This window comes from Artibeus jamaicensis, unplaced genomic scaffold, assembly GCF_021234435.1.
Source record: "Artibeus jamaicensis isolate MK-2021 breed Jamaican fruit bat unplaced genomic scaffold, CSHL_Jam_final scaffold_1964, whole genome shotgun sequence".
NCBI lineage: Eukaryota > Metazoa > Chordata > Mammalia > Chiroptera > Phyllostomidae > Artibeus > Artibeus jamaicensis.
In genome coordinates, this window is record NW_026522030.1 from 45,050,471 (window position 1) to 45,073,223 (window position 22,753).

General features: G+C 41.0%; 1 protein-coding gene across 3 annotated transcripts in view; it reads left to right on the forward strand.

Moving 5' to 3' along the window:
• The window catches only part of KDM4C (lysine demethylase 4C), a 371,183-nt gene that overhangs the window by 342,672 nt on the left and 5,758 nt on the right, over positions 1–22,753 (forward strand). For all 3 annotated transcript variants that reach the window (XM_037156753.2, XM_053656545.1, XM_053656546.1), the window contains one exon: positions 19,546–19,665. In XM_037156753.2, the coding sequence (XP_037012648.2) occupies positions 19,546–19,665 (120 nt within the window). The remainder of the gene's footprint in view (positions 1–19,545; positions 19,666–22,753) is intronic.

Here is a 22,753-nt window from a genome sequence, read left to right on the forward strand (position 1 = left end):
TTCTAGTAGTGCTTGGTGGAATCTTTGGGGTTCTCTATGTATAGTATCATGTCATCTTCAAGTAAAGATGGTTTTACTACTTCCTTTCCAGTTTGCATGCCTTTTGTTTCTTCTTCTTGTCTGATTGCTGTGGCTAGGACTTCTAGTACTATGTTGAGTAAGAGAGGTGAAAGTGGACATCCTGTTTTGTTCCCAATCTTAAGGGGAATGCTCTCAGTTTTTGCCCTTTGAGTATGATGCTGGCAGTGGGTTTGTCATATATGCACTTTATTGTGCTTAGGTATGTTTCCTCTAGTCCCACATAACTAAGAGTTTTTATCATAAGTGGGTGCTGGATTTTATCAAATTCCCTTTCTGCATCTGTTGACGTGGTTTTTATCCTTCATTTTGTTTACGTGGTGAATCACATTTGTTGATTTCTGAATGTTACACCACTGTTGCAATCCCAGAATAAATCTCACTTGATCTTGGTGTATGACCTTTTTGATGCATAGCTCTATTCAGTTTGCTAATATTTTGTTGAGGGTTTTAGCATCTATTTCATCAGGTATATTGACCTATAATTTATTTTCGTAGTGTCTTTATGTGGTTTTGGAATTAGGATAATGCTGGCCTTATAAAATGAGCTTGGGAGTCTAACTCCTGAATTTTTTGAAATACTTTGAGAAGAGAGATTTTAGCAGTTCTTAGAATGTTTGGTAAAATTTACCTGTGAAGCCATCCAGTTGAGGGATTTTGTTTGTTGGGATTCTTTCGATTCCTGCTTCGGTGTCACTAGGTGTGATCTGTGTATTCAGATTCTCTGATTCTTCCTGATGTAGTTTAGGAACATTGTATGTTTCTGGGAATTTATCCATTTTGTCTGGGTTGTCCAGTTTTTTGGCCTATTGTTCATATTTTGATTTGATAAACCAAATGACATGTATTTCTTTGGTGTCAGTTGTTATTTCACCTCTTTCATTTCTGATTTTAGTTATTTGTGTCCTTTTTTTTTTCTCCCGTGATTAGTCGGGTTAAAGGTTTGTCATTCTCTTTATCTTTTCAGAAAACAAGCTTTTGGATTCATTGATGTCTTTTTTTTTTAATACTATTTTGTTTATTTCTTCTATGGTCTTTATTATTTGTGTAGTTCCACTCATTTTGAGCTTTGTTTGTTACTTTTTTTCATTTCCTTTAATGGAAATGGAAAGTGTAAAGTTAGATTGTTTTTAAGCTTTTTTTGTTGTTGTTTTTGTTTCTGTAGATGGGCCTCTACTGCTATGAATTTCCCTCTTAGGACTGCTTTCTCAGTCTCCCACAGATTTTGGATATTTGTGTTCTTTTTCGTTGTTGTAAGTTATCTTTTGAATCCTTCCTTGATCTCGTCGTTTACCCATTTATTGTTTAATAACGTGTTGTTTAGCTTCCATGTCTTTGTATTATTGTTATTTGTTTTCTTCTTGTGACTGATTTCCAGTTTCAGAGTATTATGCTCAGAGGAGATGGTTGATATGATTTCAATCTTCCTAAATTTATTGAGACTTGTTTTGTTTCCTAACATGTGGTGCATCCTGGAAAACATTTCATATGCCCTTTGAAATGAATGTATATTTTGCTGCTCTGAGATGAAATGCACTAAAGATAAGTAAATCTGTTTCATCTAGAGTGTTATTTAAGGCCACTGTTTCCTTGATGTTTTTCTGTCTGTAAGATTTATCCATTGAAGTCAACGGGTGTTAAAAATCCCCTACTGTCACTGTATTTGTATCATTGTCTCTTTTTATGTCCATGAAGATGTGTTTCACATATATAGGTGATCCTTTCTTGGGTACATAAATGTTTACTAGGGTTGGATCCTCTTGTTGGGTTGTTCTCTTTATCATTATATAGTGTCCTTCTTTGTCTCTTACTTTAGCCTTGGTTTTAAAGTTTATTTTGTCAGAAATAAGTATTGCTACCCCTGCTCTTTTTCGCTTTGCAAGAATTATCTTTTCCCATTCCTTTACTTTTAGTCTGTGTATATGTTTTATTCTGAGGTGGGTCTGTTGAAGACAGCATATATGTGGGTCTTGTTTTCTTATCCATTTTTTACCCTCTGTCTTTGATTGGAGCTTTTAAACTATTTGCATTTAAAGTGATATATAAAAAAAATAAACTTGTGTATATATATATATACACATATATGTGTGTGTGTGTGTGTGTATTGCCTTTTTGGGTTTTTTTTAACTATATCCCTTGTTTTTCTTTCTTTTCTTTTTCTTAAAGGAAGCCTTTTAACATTTGTTGTAATACTGGTTTTGTAACCAACTCCTTTAGCTTTTTCTTGTCTGGGATGCTCTTTATCTGCCTTTCCACCTAAATGATGTCTTTGCTTGGTTGTAGGTCCTTGCTTTTCATATCTTTGAATGTGTCATGGAAATTTCTTTTGGTCTGAAATGTGTCTGTTGATAAATCAAATGACAGTTTTATGGGAGTTTCCTAATAAGTAACTAACTGCTTTTCTCTTGCAGCATTTTATGATTCTCTCCTTGCCTTGAAGCTTTGCCAGTCTAACTGTTATGTGTCTCATGTGGGCTTCTTTTGATTCATTTTGTTTGGTACTCTCTGCCTATTTTGGACTTTGTTTTTTCCTTCATCATATTAGGGAAGTTTTCTGTCATTATTTTTTCAAATAATTCCTCAATCCCCTACTCTCTCTCTTCTCCTTCGTGTATGCTGATGATGCAGTTTTTGTTACACTTTATGAAGTCCTAAAGGTCATTTAACCATCCTCATTTTTTAAATTTTATTTAATTAAAAAAATTTTTTTTGCTGCTCTGCTTGGGTGTTTTTTTTCAACCTTGTCTTCCAAATCACTGATTTGATCCTCTGCTTCATCTAACCCACTGTTTATTCCTTCCAGTGTACCATTTTTTCCAGATATTGCATTCTTTATTTCTGGGTGGTTCTTTTTTTATGGTTTCTATGCCTTTTTTCATGCTGTTGAGCATCCTTATGATCATTACTTTGAACTCCATATCTGACGAATTGCTTGCCTCTGTTTCATTTAGCTCTTCTTCTGGAGAATTCTCTTATTCTTTCATTTGGGGCCTTTTCTTTGTCTTCCCATTTGGCTGCCTCTTTGTGTTTGTTTCTGTGTGTTAGTTAGATCTGCAGAGACTCATGCAGACCGACATCAGACACTGCCTGTGACTGGCCCTGAGGAATGCGTTTGGATCTGTCAGCGATCCACTGCTTGTAGCTCTCTCTGAGCACTAGGCTTTAAGGAGGTCCAGCTAAAGTTAAAGCTTCTAGTGATCTGCTCTGCCTGTAGGCTGTCTGATAGGCTTAGTTACTGAAAGAGCCTCCAGTTTTACTCCTCCATAACAGGGCTTAAGCTCCATAGGGTAAAACGAGGGATTCCTACAAGTGGGGTTATTCCTTCCCCAGGCTGATTCCACTTGGTGGGGAGTGCTCTGCCTGAGAAAGGTGGCCTCTGCAGTACGGGGAATGACTTATCACAGGGATCCTGGGTGCTGACACTTCAACTCTCTCCCCAGAGCCACCAACCCCAGATTTTCTTCACAGGGCTCTAGTGTGCTCTGCCTTCCCTCTGCCGCCCAAGGTAAGCGGCTGCAAATGAGTTTTTGTGTGTTGGTCCTTTAGGAGGTTGTTTGCATCTTTAACCATCTCTCCCTGATGGACAGAAACCCCACTGCATTTTACAGCTGGGTGGTATTTGCGTTCCTTTCCTGGTCCAGGTGCTGTAGTCTAAGGAGCCCAGCTTGTGGTTTAGATCACACACTTCTCTGGGGAAACCCACAGCCGCTATAATATCCCTCCAGTACTTCAGGTGCCGTCTGTGGGAGCCGAGGAAGCCCTCTTGTTCCTCCACACTATCTACCAGTGTCAGTTTGGTGATGTGATTTCTTCTGTGAGTCCTTGGTTATATAAGGCTTCACTCTAGCTGGTGTTCAGTTAGTTATTCAGGATCATTTTTCTATAATTTAGTTGTAATTCCACTTTGGTCCTAGGAGAAGGTTAGTGTAGCTTATACCTACTCTGCCACCATCTTGAATCCTCTCAAGTCATTTCATCTTTTAATCTTTCTCTTTAAAATGGGGATATTTGGTCTAGGGGCTGTTACAGGCCTCGTCAGATTCTGGCAGGGAAGAAAAGCAATGGGTTATCTCTAATCATCTCTGACCATAAACATGGGAGTGTGTCCTGCCACAGCCATCCCCTCTTTCGTACATACACATTCTCCTGTCCTGGTTTCAGACTTTAATGATCACTTGTGTGGGAAACGTGAGGCCAAGGCCTGGCAAATGGCTGTAATGTGGGTTCATAATGCCATACTCCCAACATGTCTTGTCATTTATAGATTGCATTATCATTTAGAGAACAAGTTATTCTTAAGTCTCATCCCAGGCATTATTTTTCTTGAGATATTTTTACATACCATGAAGTTTTTTTGCAGTTGTGCATTTCACCACAGAAACTGTATAAGCCTTTTCCATAGCAATAGGCTGAGCCCCAACATATCTGTCTGTTATATCAGTTCTGTACTTTTTGCTTCACCCATTTGGGAGTCACCCTGTTGGTTTAAGTTAAAACAGCTCTTCTTGGGTGCATGAGTAGGTCTCTTTCTTGGGGTGTTGATCCAAAAGGATGCTCCCTTTCTTTGGCCATGGAAGAAGCTGATATTATAAGAGCTAAAAGAATATAGCCAGAGAGTGACTGAGATTAGTTCATGGGAAATGTTAACTGTTCATCTGTGTCTGATTTTTTTTCCATTCTTGTGCATATTCAATTCCCAATACTTTGGTGATAGGAGAGAGCACATAGACAAGGGCTTTGGAAATTTAGTAACCATAATCTTAGTCTTGCCTATCACTTCCAGTGGGACTTGGGTAGGTCATTCAATGAGGGAATCTTAGCCACAGTGTTGATTGTCTAGTTCTGAGTAGTCATGGCTCAGTTCAGGTCTGCTGCATGAATGAGACAGGCTAATGAGTAAGTGTGCAGTCCCTCTCACTGCAGCCTTTAATACACCCCATTCCCTCCCCCATTCTCCTTGGTGACTCCTTCCAACTCCTACACCTAGAGGAGGTTTCTTCTGCCACATACCTGTGAGTGGTTCTTAGGCTCACTTTATTGAACACAAGTGAGCAGGTAGCTCACTACCAATTTATTGCAATAATGATTAGGAAGCATTTACTTCTTTGTGTAGAGTGTAAACACTGCCTTTGCAATACTCCATGAGCCAGTCTTAGTTTGTGACTTCTAGTTCACAACTGGAAAAAAAACCAAAAATTCATTTTCTCTTTCCACACCTATAGAGAGCTATCAGTTTCCTCCCGAGTCTTCTCAAATCCAAACAAAACTGTCCTCCTGCCTGAATCAGTTAAAACGTATTTGTTGTAGCAAGGAATGAATGATTTAATGAAAAAAAAAATGGTTTTCAGAATGCTCTTCTCTAGGACACTCAGGACGATAGTTTTTGGACAGTGCCCCACTCAACGTGTTGCTCTCAGGTGTGAGAACACAGTGCCTGAAACCCAGCCTGACCAGACCCAGCTCTGGTCCTCCAGGTGCCGTGGAACACTTCCCAGTGCAACTAGGAGCAGTGGTACATGAATTATTTATGCCACTATTAAAAATCATGTTTGCAGAGACTACTTAATGGCACAAGATAATAAATGGAAAAATCAGGCTCAAAAATTGTATATACAGTATGATCCCAATTATATATAAAAATATAAATATGCAAAGGAAAAATCCTCAAAGGAAAAGCATCAAAATGTTACTGATTATATCTGAAGAGTGTAATCATGGGTGATTATGATTTTCAACTTTATCACCTTATGGTTTCCATATGAGCATGTTTTATTTTTATAATCAGAAAAAATGTTATTTTTAAAAAAGATCTGAACCCTTCTGAGAATTCTGTATATTGTGACTCATTTTCCATGATTTTCCTTATTTGGATTCTTTTAGATTCTTATGTCAAACTTTCATTTTAGTTCCCCCATTTCTTAGTTGTGTGGGATATAATAACCATGTAGTGTGCTAATCATCTTTCTGTTAAATGCTTCTGCTTTATGCTGTAGATCTATATGTAGTAGTTCTTACATATATCTTTTATTTATTATTATTATTTTTTAATTTTTATAGAATCTATTGCGGTGACATTGATTAATACAATTATATAGTTTTCAGGTATACAATTCTACAATACGTCAGCTGTATATTGTATTGCATGTTCACCACCCCAAGTTTTCTTTTTTTTATTTTAGTGCTTGCATTTTCTACTAGAGTTGCATAAAGTAAAAAAACCACATCTGTTTTTCTCATTGCAAATCCTACAGCAAAGGAGGTACTTGAAAATTAGGTGTTGAATGAATAACTGCCCCGCTGTCTTCTTCCTAGGTGTTTGATTCCTCCCTACCCACAGGACTGGGTTGTTTGGATTTCAACTCGGATAACATTGTCTGATCTGCTGTAGGGGGTTATTGGCTTCTCACTGCATTCTTTCTTAACAAGTTTGAATCCCAAGGGTCACCTTCTACTAAGGTTTTGTTGTCCCCTCACTGTCATCCTTCAGATGTTCCCTGTTGGTATAATTCATATTCAGTCACAGTTCACATCAGAGTCACCAGCCGCCAGTCACTGTGTTTTGCTTTTCTGTTCTCTCCTTTTAAATATATTAGTTATAATTCTCCCCAAAACTGTACTTTGTATTATCACCTCCATTTCATTGATGAAGAATCCAGCACATAGAGAGGTAAAACAACTTTTGCTTGGTAACAGCTCTTTGACTCCACGTAGTGGGACTCTGGACTTGGAAGCACTAGGCTGTGCCAGTTTAACATGATGTGTCCTATGTGAGTCCAGCGCACACTCTGGGAGGGAGAACACGCAACACAGAGTGAGACTGGAATCTGGCGCTGATGCTCTGATCTCAAAGCCGCCCAAGTGGCATGTGAGTACAGAATAGCCTTCTTTCCCACAAGGCTTATCATTACCTTTCCTTCCATCTTTCTTTTTCAGTTTATGGAACTGGCATTTATTTTTAGAAGCCATTACAAAGATGTTTGCCTCAAGCCTGTCTCCATTTTGCAACATAAATTTTTATTGATATAATAAATATTTTGTTTCCCACATGCAGTTTAGCTTCTGCCAACATGTATAAAAAGGGGGAAAGATCTGTTCTATATAGATGGGGAAAATTTTCCCCCTCTTTGAATATGTGGAGTTTTGATCCTGGGGTCCTTCTACATTAGTGTCTGCAGGAGAAGTAGGAGGAGGTTGCAGCCAGCTTGGGGCAGTTCTTAGAAATGGTTTTGGCTGTCTTTCCAAGTTAGGAAGAACTGGATGTGTAGCAGACAACCATGTAACCCTGGACAAAGGAGTTGACACCAGTTATCCATAAATTTGAGGTAAATACTAGGATCATTATTGGAATTATTGAGATACAATGTATAAAGCAGTTAGGATGGTGCCCAGCACATAATAAACACTCAGGTAGTGTTTATGATTGTGGTTTGGTTATTTTTGTTGGTGATTGTGGCAGTAAGTTTTAGTCAGCTCCTTGATTAGAGGGTCCTTGAGCATGAGACTACTAGTAACACTGATAGAAAATTACACATCTTCTATACCTTTATCAAAGGTGAGGTGATTGAAAGACACCTAAAAGAAGTACCAGAAAGCTTTAAACAACAACAAAAAAAATCTCCTTTTCAAATAGTTTGTATATCAAGGGCTTCTAGGAGCTGAACTTAAAAGATTTCGCATTTTGGTTTCTGCTGTAATGGGGCTTCAGCCCAGGGATCATTGGTGGGATCATCCAGAGCACTTTTCAGAAGAGAAAGGGGTTGGGGCTACAGCTCTATCCTCCTGGCTTGGCCAACCAGGGAGTATATTCAGTGCAGTAGCCTGACCAACTGTGGGCACCCCAATAAAGTCAAGTGTTTGGTGCCAAAGGCTCCAACAGTGATCCTGCAAAACGCTGCTGGAGCCACTAGCTCGCTTCTCTCTTGGGCACCTACCTGTCTTTAAGCACCACTTTACTGCTCTCACCACAACTGACCTAGCCAGGTGAGTGCAGGAGTTTTAAAGGGGGACTCTGGGGTTAGTTCAGTTTATATGGAGGGTGACTTAACACTGAGGACAGGCATGTGTAGTTTTGGTTAATCATAAGGAGAGAAAGTAATTGACACAGTTGGTAACAAGAGGGTGAGTCGTGGATACAGAGTTCCTACTTCCCTGCCACTTTCCCATTATCACATACAGTTCTTCATATTGTGGATATTCATGTATATGCTTGAGTTCCCCACTGGACTCTGAATTCCTTGGAGAGAGGACTTCACAAGTACTCTGTTTGTCTCCAATGATGGGATTAGTGCTAGGCATAGGGGAAATACTCAGTATACACCAGAGTGAGAGAGAAAAGTGGGGCGAGGAAGAAGGAGCAAGTTCTCTCTAAAGTGGGTAATCAGTGAATAAATGATCATTTTAGTTCCATTCATACTCCAATTCTAAGAACACAGAGAACCTTTTGTTTGCATTTTAGAGCCTCCTGCCTTGTCCCTGATGCCCACATATGCTCACTGACTTTCTGTGTACCTCTGTCACGGACCCTTTTGGTTGGTTAGATTAGATCCCCAGTATCACCCCTGACTCTGGTTATTGACTTTTCCATGGATCCTCACTTCAAAAGAACAGGAAAATTAATTTTCAAAGAAACTGCAAACTTCATACTTTCTATGGCTTTTAAAACTTTTGCATGGAATCTTACCTATTTTTAATAACATAAAGATGTAACTTATTTTAGAAATATTCCTTCTGAGGCTTACTGTAGTAACCTTCAGAAAACAACCTCCATCTCAACCTCTATGCCTTTACCATACATGTGCTCACTCTTGGCTTATAGCAGAAGGGAAAGTCTATGTTAACAAATTAAGTGGCCCTCAAGAATTCACCAAATGTCAGTGCTATTCTTTCTGTGAAAACATTCTTTCAGAAGATAGGTGTAAGTGTCAAGATATTGATGAAGTATGGCTGGTGGGAAAGAATTTGGCTGTTTGAGGGAATGAGGGCATTGCTCCAGCTTAATGGAAACAACCAGAGCATCTCAGATGGAGAAAAGGTATGTGTGTGTGTTTCATTTAAGAAAGAAAGAAAAACAATTAAAAAGGATGTGAGACTTGGAGTTTTCCCAGAATGATAAGCATCAGTATGGAAGTGAGTTGGCCAGTGTTTTATAACTAGCACAGAACATACTTAGATAAGATACCTCAGTGCAGGAGCATTCCAGATTTTCTTTCAGGTTATGTTAGAAGGCTTTCAGGTACTGTAGAATGGCTTTAGTCAGAGAAAGTAACATATAATTTGTTCTTTCTTTATATGTAGAATGTATAGTGTATTCTGGGAAATTATCTTACACAGTGTTCTCAACCTGGCCGAACATCAGATTGCTTTGTAAGAGGGCTCTGTCATTCTCAAAGCAGCAGTTACTTATCAGTCAGGGCTATCAGTTGTTAAGTAACGAAAACTGAGCATAACTGATTTAGCCCACAGAATCTCCAGTTCTGCAAAAAGAATAAGATCAGAAGACAAGGGAGATCAAAAGGAGGCTACTCAGCCAGAATACGGGCAGGGCAAAGCCACAGAACACAGGCAGGATGAGGCCACCAAGCCAATCCAGGAAGGATGCGACCACCTCCTCCTGTGTGGTCAGCCTGGACCTGGATTCGGCCATCGGCTACTACTGCTACCCTCTGGGAGAGAGATCTGCTCTCTTCTGTTTCTCTGCGTCCTTGTTCACAGGTTTTACATCCTGGGCAGGGGAGGCCAATTGGCCAGGCCAGCTGGGCAAAGAAGTATCTGGTGCGTACTAGCACCTATAATGGCAGGCCAGCTCTGCCTGCCACTTAGACTCTGAAGAGGGAAAGGGATTCAGGTGCTGGGCAGCCAAACGAATGACAGATAGCCAGTGTGATTGGTGCTGGTTGTCAGTCAGTCTTGTTAATCCCTGCCAGAGTCCAGTAATGAGCAGGTGATTATCTCTCAAAATGCCAGCAGCTGCTGCCATCAGTTTGCTGCTGGTCGCTTAAGCATGTTTCCCTGGGGGTGCATCACAGGCTCCAAATTATATGTGGATTAACTACTGAGAAATCATGTACCATGTCTTCCTCTGGTGCAGCTGGACATACAGACAGGGCTGCTTGCTTTGTGTTTTATAATTGGTAGAGATAGAGGTAGGCATGGGTGGGGAGGGGAGTGATGAGGCAAGCAACAGTGAAGGACAGTGGCTTTCAGAGGTTTCTTTTAAATGGTCCAGTAAGAGTTCCGAGAACATGATTTCAGAATTCAGATAATCACATTGGCAGTTGGACTTTTCTCTGTAGTTGGTGGAGAAACGTAGGAGTTTGGCTGTAACTTTGGCAAGAATATGATATGACACAGTCTTCTTGCCTGGGTTGATGACCCATCTCTGTCCTTTAATCAAAGCCAAAAGCCCATTCTTGACTGTGATTATTCTTTTTACATCATCTATTTAGTACTCTAGCTACCAGTTTAGTGGCAGCTCCAGACACCTGTATCCCTGTGGACAGGATTTGGGCAGATTTTAGGGATGTTTACATACCTCTAGAGGCAATACAGCAAATGGTAAACAGCTGTTTTTGTTAGGCGAAGGCAAACTGCTTCTGAGGATCTAGACAGCAATGGAAAGAAATGCATCAGTTAACATTTTTAATGCATATAGTTTTCCAGCAGAGATGTGTACTTGCTCCAACAACATGTTACAAACTCCATTAGGAAAGAGCTTGTTGGCATTTACATCCTCTGATATAATAGATCTCAAAATCTAGTATTCTTTAAAAAAATCACTCAGGTCACCTAGAGCTGTGGGGAGGAATAGAGGCCTAGAATCCTCATCTGTGAGGTGTGTCCCAGTGGTTGGGACCATACTTTGAGAAGCTGCGCTCTGTTGTCTCCTTCCCTGAGCACAGCCCAAGACAGATGTGAGCAGGCTGAAAACCTTTAAAAGCAAGGGCATACCTTTCGATGTGGTTTTCCACAAACTAAATCCCCTCATTTTCAGACATTTTATTTTATTTTTCACACCCTCTTATATTGCATCGATTATGCTCTTACAGTTGTCCCAATTTTTCCCCTTTGGCTCCCCATCCAGCAGCACCCCCCCACTCCCTCAGGCAATCCTCAACCCATAGTTCATGTCCATGGGTCATGCATGTAAGTTCTTTGGTTATTTCATTTCCTATACTGTACTTTATATCCCCATGGCTATTCTGTAACTACCTCTGCGTACTTCTTAATCCCCTCGCTTCTTCACCCATTCCCCACACCCCCCTCCCATCTGTCAACCATCAAAACGCTCTCTGTATCCATGAGTCTGTCTCTGTACTTTTTGTTAGCTTAGTTTGTTTTTTAGATTCAGTTGACAGGCATGTGTTTATTGCCATTTTATTGTTCACAGTTTTGATCTTCCTTTTCTTAACTAAGTCCCTTTAACATTTCATATAGTAATGGCTTGATAATAATGAACTCCTTTAGTTTTTTCTGGTCTGGGAAGCTCTTTATCTGTCCTTTGATTCTAAATGATAACTGCTGGATAGGGCAACCTTGGCTGTAGGTCCCTGCTTTTTATGATTTCGTATACTTCTTGCCAATCCTTCTAGCCTACAAGAGTTTCTTTTGAAAAATCATCTGACAGTCTCATGGGAACTCCCCTGTAGGTAACTAACTACTATTCTCTTGCTGCTTTTAAGATTCTCTCTTTATCTTTAACTCTTAGCATTTTAATTATGATGTGTCTTGGCATGGGCCTCTTTGCATCCATCTTGTTTGGGACTCTGTGCTCCCTGAATTTGCATGTCTATTTCCTTCACCAAATTAGGGAAGCTTACTTTCATTATTTTTCAAATAGATCTTCAACTTCTTGCTCTTTTCTTCTCTTTCTGGCACCCCTATGAAGTGAATGTTGGAGTGCTTGAAGTTGTCCCAGAGGCTCCTTACAGTTTCCTCTTTTTTTTTTTTTTTTTAGATTCTTCTTCTTATTGTTCTGATTGGTTGTTTTTTGGTTCCTTATGTTCCATATCATTACTTTGATTGTCAGTTTCATCTGTTCTACTATTGATTCCCTATAAATTGTTTTTTATTTCCATTAGTATATCCTTTATTTTGGTCTATGTCTTTTCTTTTTTTTTAGAATGTTTCAACTTTTTTTTAAAATTTTATTGATTATGCTGTTACAGTTGTTCTATTCCCCCTTTCATTCCCCTCCACCCTACCCCCCCATCCCCACCATTACCCCCCTTTAGTTTATGACCAAGTGTCTCAAGTCCTTTAGATTCTATATTTCCCATGCTATTCTTGCCCCCCACCTTCTATTTTCTATCTACTGTCTATGCTACTTATTTTCTGTACCTTATCTCCCCCCTTCTCCTCCTCCCACTCCCCTGTTGCTAACCCTCCTTGAGATCTTCATTTCTATGTTTCCACTCCTGATCTAGCTGTCCTTTTAGTTTGCTTTCGTTTTAGGTGTGGTTAATAACTGTGAGTTTGTTGTCCTTTCACTGTTCATGTTTCTTTAACTTCTTTTTCTTAGATAAGTCCCTTTAACATTTCATATAATAAGGGCTTGGTGATGATGAACTCCTTGAATTTGATCTTATCTGAGAAGCACCTTATCTGTCCTTCCATTCTAAATGAAAGTTTTGCTGGATAGAGCAATCTTGGTTGTAGGTCTTTGGATTTCATGACTTGGAATACCTCTTTCCAGCCCCTTCTTGCCTGTAAGGTCTCTTTTGAGAAATCCGCTGACAGTCTGATGGGGACTCCTTTGTAGGTGACTGTCCCCTTAGCTCTTGCTGCTTCTAGGATTCTCTCCTTCATTTTAATTTTGGCTAATGTAATGATGATGTGCCTTGGTGTGTTCCTTCTTGGGTCCAACTTCTTTGGTACTCTCTGAGCTTCCTGGATTTCCTGGAAGTCTATTTCCTTTGCCAGATTGGGGAAATTCTCCTTTATTATTTGTTCAAATAAGTTTTCCACTGGTGGCTGTGCCTTTCCCACTTCTGGTACCCCTATAATTCAGATGTTGGAGCGTTTAAAGATGTCCTGGAGGTTCCTAAGACTCTCCTCATTTCTTTGAATTCTTGCTTCTTGACTCTTTTCTGTTTGGCCATTATTTGCTTTCTTCTGGTCCACTCCATTGATTTGAGTCCCAGTTTCCTTTTCATTGCTATTGGTGTCCTGTGCAATTCCATTCATTTCAATTAGTTTCGCCTTCATATATTTGTCTAATTTGTGGCTATAATCAACCAGTTCTGTGAGGATCCTGATGACCAGTGTTTTAAACTGTGCGTCTGAGAGTTTTGCTATTTCTTCATTACTTAGATCTATGGGCTCTGGGGCTTTGAGATCTTCTTGCGCCATTCTTGGTCTGTTTGGGCTTTTTAAGTGTGAGAAGCGGTGCCTTGGATTCCCAGGTCGCTGGGTTGTGACGCTGTATGTGGGGGGCGTGGTCAGAGCGGGGAAATGGCGACCCCCTCTGCCGCTTCTCACAGCTGGCTGCGGAGGAGCAGTGCCTTAGGTGGTTCACCAGGGCCGGGCCACTCAGAGTCGCTGGGTTATGACGCTGTATGTGGAGGTGGGGTCAGAGCAGGGAAATGGCGGCGCCCTCCCCTGCCGCTTGCCGTGGGGACTCGCTGGGTCCCGGTCCAATCGCCCACTCCCTCGCCTGTCCACCCGCGCACAAATGCGCGACTACAGTCAACACGCAGCCCCGCTCCCCCACTGTCTCCCCCGAGGTCGCTCGCCTGGTCGCTCGCTTGGTTGCTCACTAGGTCCAACCCTACGCCTGGATTCCGTGTGCCTGAGTCCATCTGAAGGAGTCCTCCTGTGCAACCCCGCTTCACCAGCTGCTGGTTTCGCCCCTTACCGGTCAGGCTGAAGAATCCGTTGTTAACGGACTTCCGAAAAGTTCAATTTTCCGTGTTCTGGCTGTGTTTTCTGTTGCTAATATTTAGTTGTCTCTAAACTTGGTTGTGTGAGAAGGCACGGCACGTCCACCTATGCCTCCATCTTGGCGGAAGTCCTGGTCTGTGTCTTTTCTATGTTGTTCGAGTCCTTATTATAAGTTCCTTGAGCATCCTTATAATCAGTGTTTTGAATTGTGCATTTGATAAATTGCTCATCTCCATTTTGTGTAGTTTTTTTTGTGGAGTTTTGATCTATTCTTTCATTTGGGCCATGTTTCTTTGTTTCCTCATTTTGGCAGCCTCCATGTGTTTGTTGCCATGTATTAGGTGAATCTGCTATGACTCCCTATCTTGGTAGCATGGCCTAATGTAGTAGGTGTCCTTTAGTGCTGAGTGGCACAGCCTCCCATATCAACTAAGCCGGTAGTCAAGGTGTGCCCTTCATGTGGGCTGAGTACAATTTCCTGTTATAGTTGAGCCTTGATTGATGTTGGCACATCAATGGGAAGTATTTGGCCAGGTCAGCTAGCTGCAAGAACTGACTGTGACCACTGACCACCAACTGCTGTGGAGGATCCGCTGTGCAGGGAAAGGGTGGTGATGTTTCATTGTGTCTGTAACTGTTTACTGGGTGTCTACTGTAGATGTTGGGTTTCCTTGGTGGTCCAGGCCAGGGTCAGCCACCACCTGTTCTGCCTGAGACCACCCAGCATGAGCTACAAAGCAATCTGCAGATGGCTGCTATCTGTGCTGGGCTTGGAGGTTCCCAGGTGAAGCCAAACTGTAATCCAAAGCTGGCTGCTGCTAATGCCAAGCCTGGCATTAGTCAGAGGTACAGGGGTGACAGGTTGCTGAGGTTGGTTGCTGCTTATTTGTGGGGATTTAGGAAGATGTGAAGCCTGAGCCAAGACCAGCCATTCATATGGAAAAGCCACTGTTGACAGCTTGGGTAAATCAGAGCCTCAGGGATTAGGGTAGAGGGGGAGGGGAGAGGAGCTGCAAACAGTGTTAGTCAGGGTGATGGAGTCTCAGATATGGCAGCACCCTGCCAGTTCTGTGGCTCTGTGGGGGAAGGGTTCAGAAAAGGAATAGTGGCCTCCGGCCACCCTTTTATCTGGGAGAAAGCTGTCTCCCAGCTCTTTTCCTGATACAAGACACTTCAGTTCCTCCCTGTGTGCTCCTGGTGCCTTTCAAGCTGGTACCCTGGTGCTGGAGCTTAGAGGGAGTGAGTTGGAGTGAGTCCTTGTGCAAGCTATTTAAGAGGAACTGTGTGGGACTCCAGCATTTCTTCCATCAATTCAAACCCCAGTTTTTTTACAGCCAAAAGTTATGAGGGCTAATCTTCCTGTCACTGGAACCCTGGGCTTGGGGGTTCTGATGTAGGGCTGGGACCCCTCACTCCCAAGATATCCCCCCCGAATTTTTATCCACCACACGTGGGTGTGGGACCAGCCCGTTCCACATATCCGCCCCTCCTAACAGTCTGGATGGATATAGTTTCTTTAGTTCCTTAGTTGTCAGACTTCCATTCAACTCGATTTCTGATGGTTCTGAGTGATGGTTATTCTGTAGTTCAGTTGTAATTTTGATGTGGTTGTGTGAAGAGGCAAGCCATGTTTACCTATGCCTCCATCTACCACACCTTTTATTGTTAATAAAAAACCTTTTTTTCCACATGAAAACTTACCCAGAAACCAGTCTATGAAGCACGAGTTCTGTTCTGGTTGAAGTGATTCAGGGGGCCAAATCTGATGAACTCTGCATAGATTTCAGCCCTTTTAAGGATCTAAGAGGCCACACGCCACAGAGCTGTGGAGTCAGTGTGACAGGCCTCCAAGCTTGTTGACTCCTCTAGTGTCTCACACAGATAGGTGGTCAGTGAATAGATATTAGATTAGTGATTGTGACAGTTTTGGGGACACCTGCAGCTTTTGCTTTGGAGGGATCAGGGTTACCTAAACCTCAAAACTTTCAACTTCCTCATCAGCTGATATGTTCCTGGTTGCATTTCTGTTTAAATGCTTTATACTTCGTGTAGTCATAGAAAGTTTCTGGCAAACTCCAAATTCAATACAGCTGATGAATTGAAACCATTTTTCTATGGCAGAAACTAGATGTTACAAAAATAACTCTTGTGTTTTTCTATGAGAGCCTTAAATCTGTTTGGAAAGTAGCTGGGATTTAAGTAATGGATAATACTCACTAAATGAAGTCATATGCAAGTCAGATATGTGCCCTTCCAGCTAAAGGACCTGGCAAAGGGCGAGAAGGCAGCCATCATGGCACAGAATAGTGCCTCCCGGCAGTGCAGGGGAGGGGAGTCACAGAATAATTTTATGTTATATTTCTGGTTGGTTATTTTTCTTTATTTTCCCACTATGAATAAAGAAAAAAAGGAGTTATAAAAGTAAGAATGTTGAGAAAGGAAACTGAAGTATCCTCCCTAGATCTTGACATGGAAGAGTATGAATTAGTCTAGAGCTTTGGGGCTGATAGAAAGCAAAGCGAGGCTGCGGCTGAGCCAGGAGTTCCTTGAGGCCAAGGCCCTTTCGGCCAGATTGGGGTTTATAGTGATTAAAGTGTGACTGACAAATAGTAAGAAAAACATCAAGCAGTATCTCGGGCATTTACTTTTCAAACACCTTTCAATTAAAAGAAGTGGTTTTTACTTGATATTGCATACATTTAGTTCATTAATAAAGCTATACTTTTATTACAAATACCTCAAATAAACTTTATACTTTGCTTAATTAGGCCACATTTCTGTGGCCATTGCCACACTGTGGTAGCATGGTACCTGAAATAGCAGGTCAGGATTATTTGGGAGGGTTATTTAAATGTTAAAAAACCTGTTGAAGGTTAAGTCTGTAAAACTAAGGACCTAATTCTCCTGCTTATTGGTGGTTTTTTGGATGAGGAAACCGGAAGTGAAGCCTCCATGATTCCCTGGGGCCTTGACTTATCTCTGTTGGGATTGAAGAAGGACCCAATAAATAGAACTTATCCTCCTCAGGAAAAAGCAATATAGAGGGACAAAGAAGTCCAGATTTGGAGATTTAAAAAATCTCCTTTATTACAAATGAAACAGACAGTGTAGGACAGGCCTGTCAAACTCTTTTTTACCGGGGACCACATCAGCCTCATGGTTGCCTTCAAAGGGCCGAATGTAATTTTAGGACTGTATAAATGTAACTGCTCCTGAACAGTAAAGCAAGAGCTTGGCACTGCTGCTGGATAGAAACAAGGTGCTGGCTGGATAAAACGAAGTGGAGGCCGGATTCGGCCCTCGGGCCTTGTGTTTGCCATCAGTGCTATAAAGTGTGGCTTGTGCTACAGGCAGACAGGTTTCCTAATATTTGACTGGAGAATAAGACAGGCCTCCTAGGGATACCACCAGCTCCTTTCTGGGGAAGGAGCAGAGCAGAATGAGTTCTCTGTCCACAGGGTGGCTCCAAAGAGAAGGGTCAAGTGAGGGGTTAAGGCAGGGCAGCTATATTTCCTGTCTCACAGCCCCTGGGCATCTCAGCATATTTTTTACAGTGCCCTTAGGCCAAAAGAAATAACAAACAGTTCCATTTATTAAGTTAGTTAGGTCTACATAACTTGATAGGAGTAGTAAGCTAGGTGTCTGACAAGTGTCCTGTGGTTCTCCTGAAAATATTCCACAGAGCCCCTGTGTGTTTGCTATGGCACCCAAGGCACTGTGGTGCATAGTTGGAAAATACAGTCTCCTTCAGAACTCAGAAATAAGATTAAGTCACTTCTTATTCTCTTAGTAGAGTAAATGAATGAGGGAGTAGAAAAAAGTCTGGGAGCATCACCATAATGGTGCTTCCTCCACAGGGAAGAAAACTAGGAGAGGGAAGAAACATCCTCTTGTCCCAAAGTGTCACCAAAGTATCCAGGTTTCAGCTCAGAGTTATTATCCCAGAGCTAATGTGACTCCCAACCTAGGAGACTGGACAGTGTGTGTCATATTTACAAGCTAAACCTTTCAATGTTCTTAATGCCACACCTACAGCAGGAAGAGAAATGGAAAATGAGGTGATAATCCCAGGGACGTAGGTAGAATACCACACTTCGGTAGCCTGCCCTTTCAGTTCTGCTTGCCCAAAGTCAAATACTATGAAGGCCAAGAGTAAACTTGTTTTCTCTGAACTAAGTTAGATACAGACTGTCATTTCTACAGAGCCTCTGAGCACACAGTTTTTGTCTTTGTCCATAGCTCTAAATGGAAGCATAGCCTATAGAGAGAAAAATGAATAGCTGAGCTTTTCATGTTTACTTCAATCCTGACAATAAAATGGCCACTCCATTATAATGCAATACTTCTATTAATAATAAAAATTCATATATGGTGGATTTCTAATTATAAACAACTAAGTATTTTCTGTGTATGTCTGTCATTATACCACAGAACCATGCCCTGGCTGCATTTATAGCTGGATTTGGTCAAGTGTGCATTTCAATTAGTCAGATTTTCCTCATCAGTGCAACACCAGGATTAGCAAAACATGAATTGTTAAACATCAAAAAAAAAACTTACCAAAGTGGTTAGGTATTTAATTCCTTTCTGTTAAAATTGTATTGTGCCAAACTGAGCACATAAATGTAAGAGCTTGCAACATGTCAATGAGAATGTTTTATTGTTTCACTTGTATACCTCCTTCACCCCACCCCGTAAAAAAAAAAACACCTTCCAGGATGAAGTGGTAGGAAATTTGCTCTGCATTACTGCCTTCAGAAGAGGTGGTGTTGAGTAGAATACCTGAAGTGAGAAGACTGGGTATGGCTGTCACCACAATTACCTGTGGAAGGAAGTGGGCTAGTCACTCAATGGGAGATGGTGGCAGAAGAACGCCAGTTGGGGGAGATCCAGAGCTTTTCTGAAGAGGTCTGCCACACAGGACACAGTGCCCCAGCCTCGCCTGCCATGCTACAGACACTTCCTATGTTCCCTTTTCTTTGCTCCTTCCTCAGGCACTACCAGATGCCGTCTCGCTCTGCTTCTTCCCCACCCCATTTTGACCTGGGTGTCCTCAGCTCGTGTTCTTCCATTCAGCTGCACTCCTCTTGTGGTCACCGTAGCTTACAGGACCTTCCTCAGAGGCTCAGGTTCCTTGTCAGTAAAATGGGGGATAATTGATAACCTCTGCCTACTTCATAGAGTGATTATGAGGCTCAAATGAAATGTATGTTAAAGCATTTTGTTAACTGCAAAATGCTACATAAATGTCATGTGTTATAAATCATTAGCTGGTCTGTTCCTCAGCTAAAGCATTTTTATGTATATTTTACTCACCCTCAGAACAATTCTTTGTCAAGTAGCAAATGTAAATGCTGCTGTTTTTTCCTGCTTGGATTATGGTGGTTCTTTTGCAACTTTATGTTGTAGGCTGAATCTTTAAGTACTCCTTTGGCTCATATTGCTTCCCCTGAACACCCATGCAAGATCATAATCCATAAAACAGAGGCAATAACTCCTTTTAATTGCCAGGAGTTCATCATTTGCTAAGTTCTAACTGCAGTCACTTAGACACTTGTCTTGAAAAGCCTGTCTCTGTGTATTCCATAGAGCCGAGACTGTGTGAAACTGGGCCCTCCTGCCGAAGGAGAAGTCATCCAAGTCAAGTGGCCTGATGGCAAACTCTATGGGGCAAAATATCTCGGATTGAATGTGGCCCACATGTACCAGGTGAGTGCTGCCTGATGTCTGATGCTTGCTGAGATGGACAGGAGGAGCCAGAGGGCAGAGAGTATATCCAGTGTGCTACTGAGCAATAAGCAATATCAATATGGGGTATCTCTTAATTTATAAACAAGGCAAAGATTTGATGTCTGATGATCCAAGTATTAGAGTTTATTACCATGTCTGACACTGGAAAATCCTAATGACATTTGGTGAATGGTAAGGACAGTTGTTAGGCTGCAAAGATAAGCAACTGGATGCAACACTGCTCTCCTCTGTTTTCATCGTATGGAGAGAGACTAAATTATCTCATCATAAGCCAAGATGATGATGGCTGTACATGAGCCCATGAATTTGTGGCTTTTGCCTGAGAGACGTGGCCCCCATTGGGCATCTCAGCAAACCTAAACCAATGCTGCAGACGTGGCCAGTTAATACACCCAAGCTTAAAGGGGTGCTGTTTAATGAAAATACGGCTACCAGTTGCATATTCTGCTCAGGGGAGGACTCTACAGTTTATCAAAGAGTATACAAGTAAAAAATGAATTTCATCCCTATCAAAAATGAGAATGACATGAGCTTTAACAAGAAAACAATGTGGATAGCCCATGTACATTTATATTCCTTTAGAAAGACTTTAAAGGACAAATTTATTAAAATCAATATTCTATAGTATTTTCAGTACGCAATGACAGAAATCAACATTCTTGGGCTAAATAGTAGAGTAAAACAGGAAGATTAAAGTTAAAGGAGAAAAAGCAAGAAGGTTCAGGCCTGTCAAGTTAGAAAAAATCTTGAGAATAAGATTGCCAGTTTCAGCAGAAAAGTTGTTCAAAGACCAGTAAGGGACAAGGACTTCAATGGGAGAGTACATTGTAAGGCATTGCATCAGGAACTGGAGCACAGTGTGATTAAAAGTGTGCAAAGAAGTTGGAAACCTTAGAGAACAACATTTTGTGAAGTCTAGAAAAACCCAAAAGGAGTGGGGAGAGGAATGTGCGTGTGTGTGTGTGTGTGTGTGTGTGTGCCATTTTTCCCTTGGTATTGGTGGCAATGTTACGTTGCAGGTTCGGGTCATTTATAATAGGGTGTGTACTGGAGCTTCTTTACACCAGAATGTCCAAAAGTAGACAAAAATCACAAGGGAGGTTGATACTGGAGACTCCTAGAAAAGAAAGTATATCATTCAAAAGAAAGTAATTGCATTTAATTAAACAATAAATGCAAAAAAGAAGCATCTCACATGTAACAAAGCTATGTGCTACATGAAAAGTACAAGAATATGAACATGTTGAAATTCAGGCTAACTAGTAATCAGTGTGTTAGCTTGAGATGAATTTATGATGGACTGTCAACATAGAACTATGAGCATATTTATAGACATAATGAAGAAGTTAAGACTACAGGAACTAGTATAAAGGACACATGGACAACAACTAAGGGGGGTGGAAATGAGAGGGAGGTGGGGGGCACGGGGGGGTGGGCTGGGCTGGGAGTAAAAGACAGAATACTGTAGTTGAAAAATAATTAAATATAAAATAAAATAAAAACAAAAAAGTTAAGACTAATATTTAAATTGTCTCTCAAGTACAAGTAGTTTAGTTTAGAATTCCTCATTAAACCAGTGGCCTTTTGAGATTATTTTGTGTTTTGTGTCTAATTATTCAACCTTGCCATTGAGTAGGCAAAGACATTTATAAAAATAGACATACTAAAATACCTACTGCACGGTGATAAGGATCCTGAGTATGTGTATTTTTGGACCCTTATAGTAGCCCTATAAGGTAGGTGTCTTTTACTCTTATGTTACAAATGAGGGCAGAAAGGATCATTGAATTTAATAATTTGTTTAAGGGCACCCATCTGGTAAAGGGAAAGGCCAGAATTTGCTCTCAGTTCTGTCCCAACTATGGTTAACAACCCTCCCAGATTGCTAGGGACAATCCCTGATTTTAGCCCTGAAGTCCTGCATATAGGAGACCTTCTGTCCTGGGCAAACCAGGACAGTTGGTCACCATAGCATACTCCCCTGTTCATTTTCTAATTGCCCTTTTCTCTTGTAGATTTTTCAAATAATCTAAAACCAAGAAAAGTAGGCACAGGTGGTTCTAGCTGTGCTATCAAATTGTGTAAGTGAGATGACACCTTGGCCTAATTAAATATTAAAGAAACCATTCTGCTAAAACAAGGCCAGAAGAAAAGCATTCTCTCCTCAGCCTGCTGAGTGAGTGTACCAAGGAGAGCTGGCCTGTGACTGAGACCTGATTACACTGTGCTGTTTCAGTTCAGTCAGCTGTGAGGGGGGGCATGGATAATAAGTAACTATATATTTTATTATAATATTTTATAAACTCCAGCATATTTTTATTAACACAGCTCAGCTCCATGGTTTAACTTAACCTTTTAACTACAAGTGTAAGCATGCTTTTATTTCTTAAAAGTAAAGCATTCAGACAAACAGACAAGTTAGGGACTTCAAAGATATTCTGAGTGGTTCAGAAAACATGTTAGGAATTCTACCCTGTTCACATACCTTTTGCTGTTTCCCCCTGAAAGAGTTCACTTGGGGTTAAACCTGAACCAAGAACAGTCCCTTCATGATGAATTTCCCCTGGACGCCTCATGTTTCTGTTAACCAGCGTCACAGCCTTTTCTCTGAAAACTCCTAAAATGTTGGAAAAAACTGATTTTGAAATTATTGCTCCTACTTGATTAGCTTAAACAATTTAAAACATTTTCATTTTAGGTGATATTTTTGTACATTAGTGGTTTAATTGTTATGTGGGTGAGATGTGGGATTTTCCTGGCCGTTTGCTTGGATTTGACAAATGTAAGTGCTAAACATTAAAGCTATGTAAGAACTTGAGATACTATTTTGTCTGGAAGGATTATTATATCATCATTTCTTTCTCACAGAGGAAACAGCTCTCCCTTTTATATCATCAGAGCCTCCTAAAGGAACATCCGGTACTGATAGGCCCAGCCTGTCTTAAATTGGCCACATCTCAGGTTTTGAGAAATTACTTGAGCAGCAGCTACTTTTCTTTTTGCTTTGGGGGGTAAAGTGTTCATATCACATATTCTAAGACAGTGA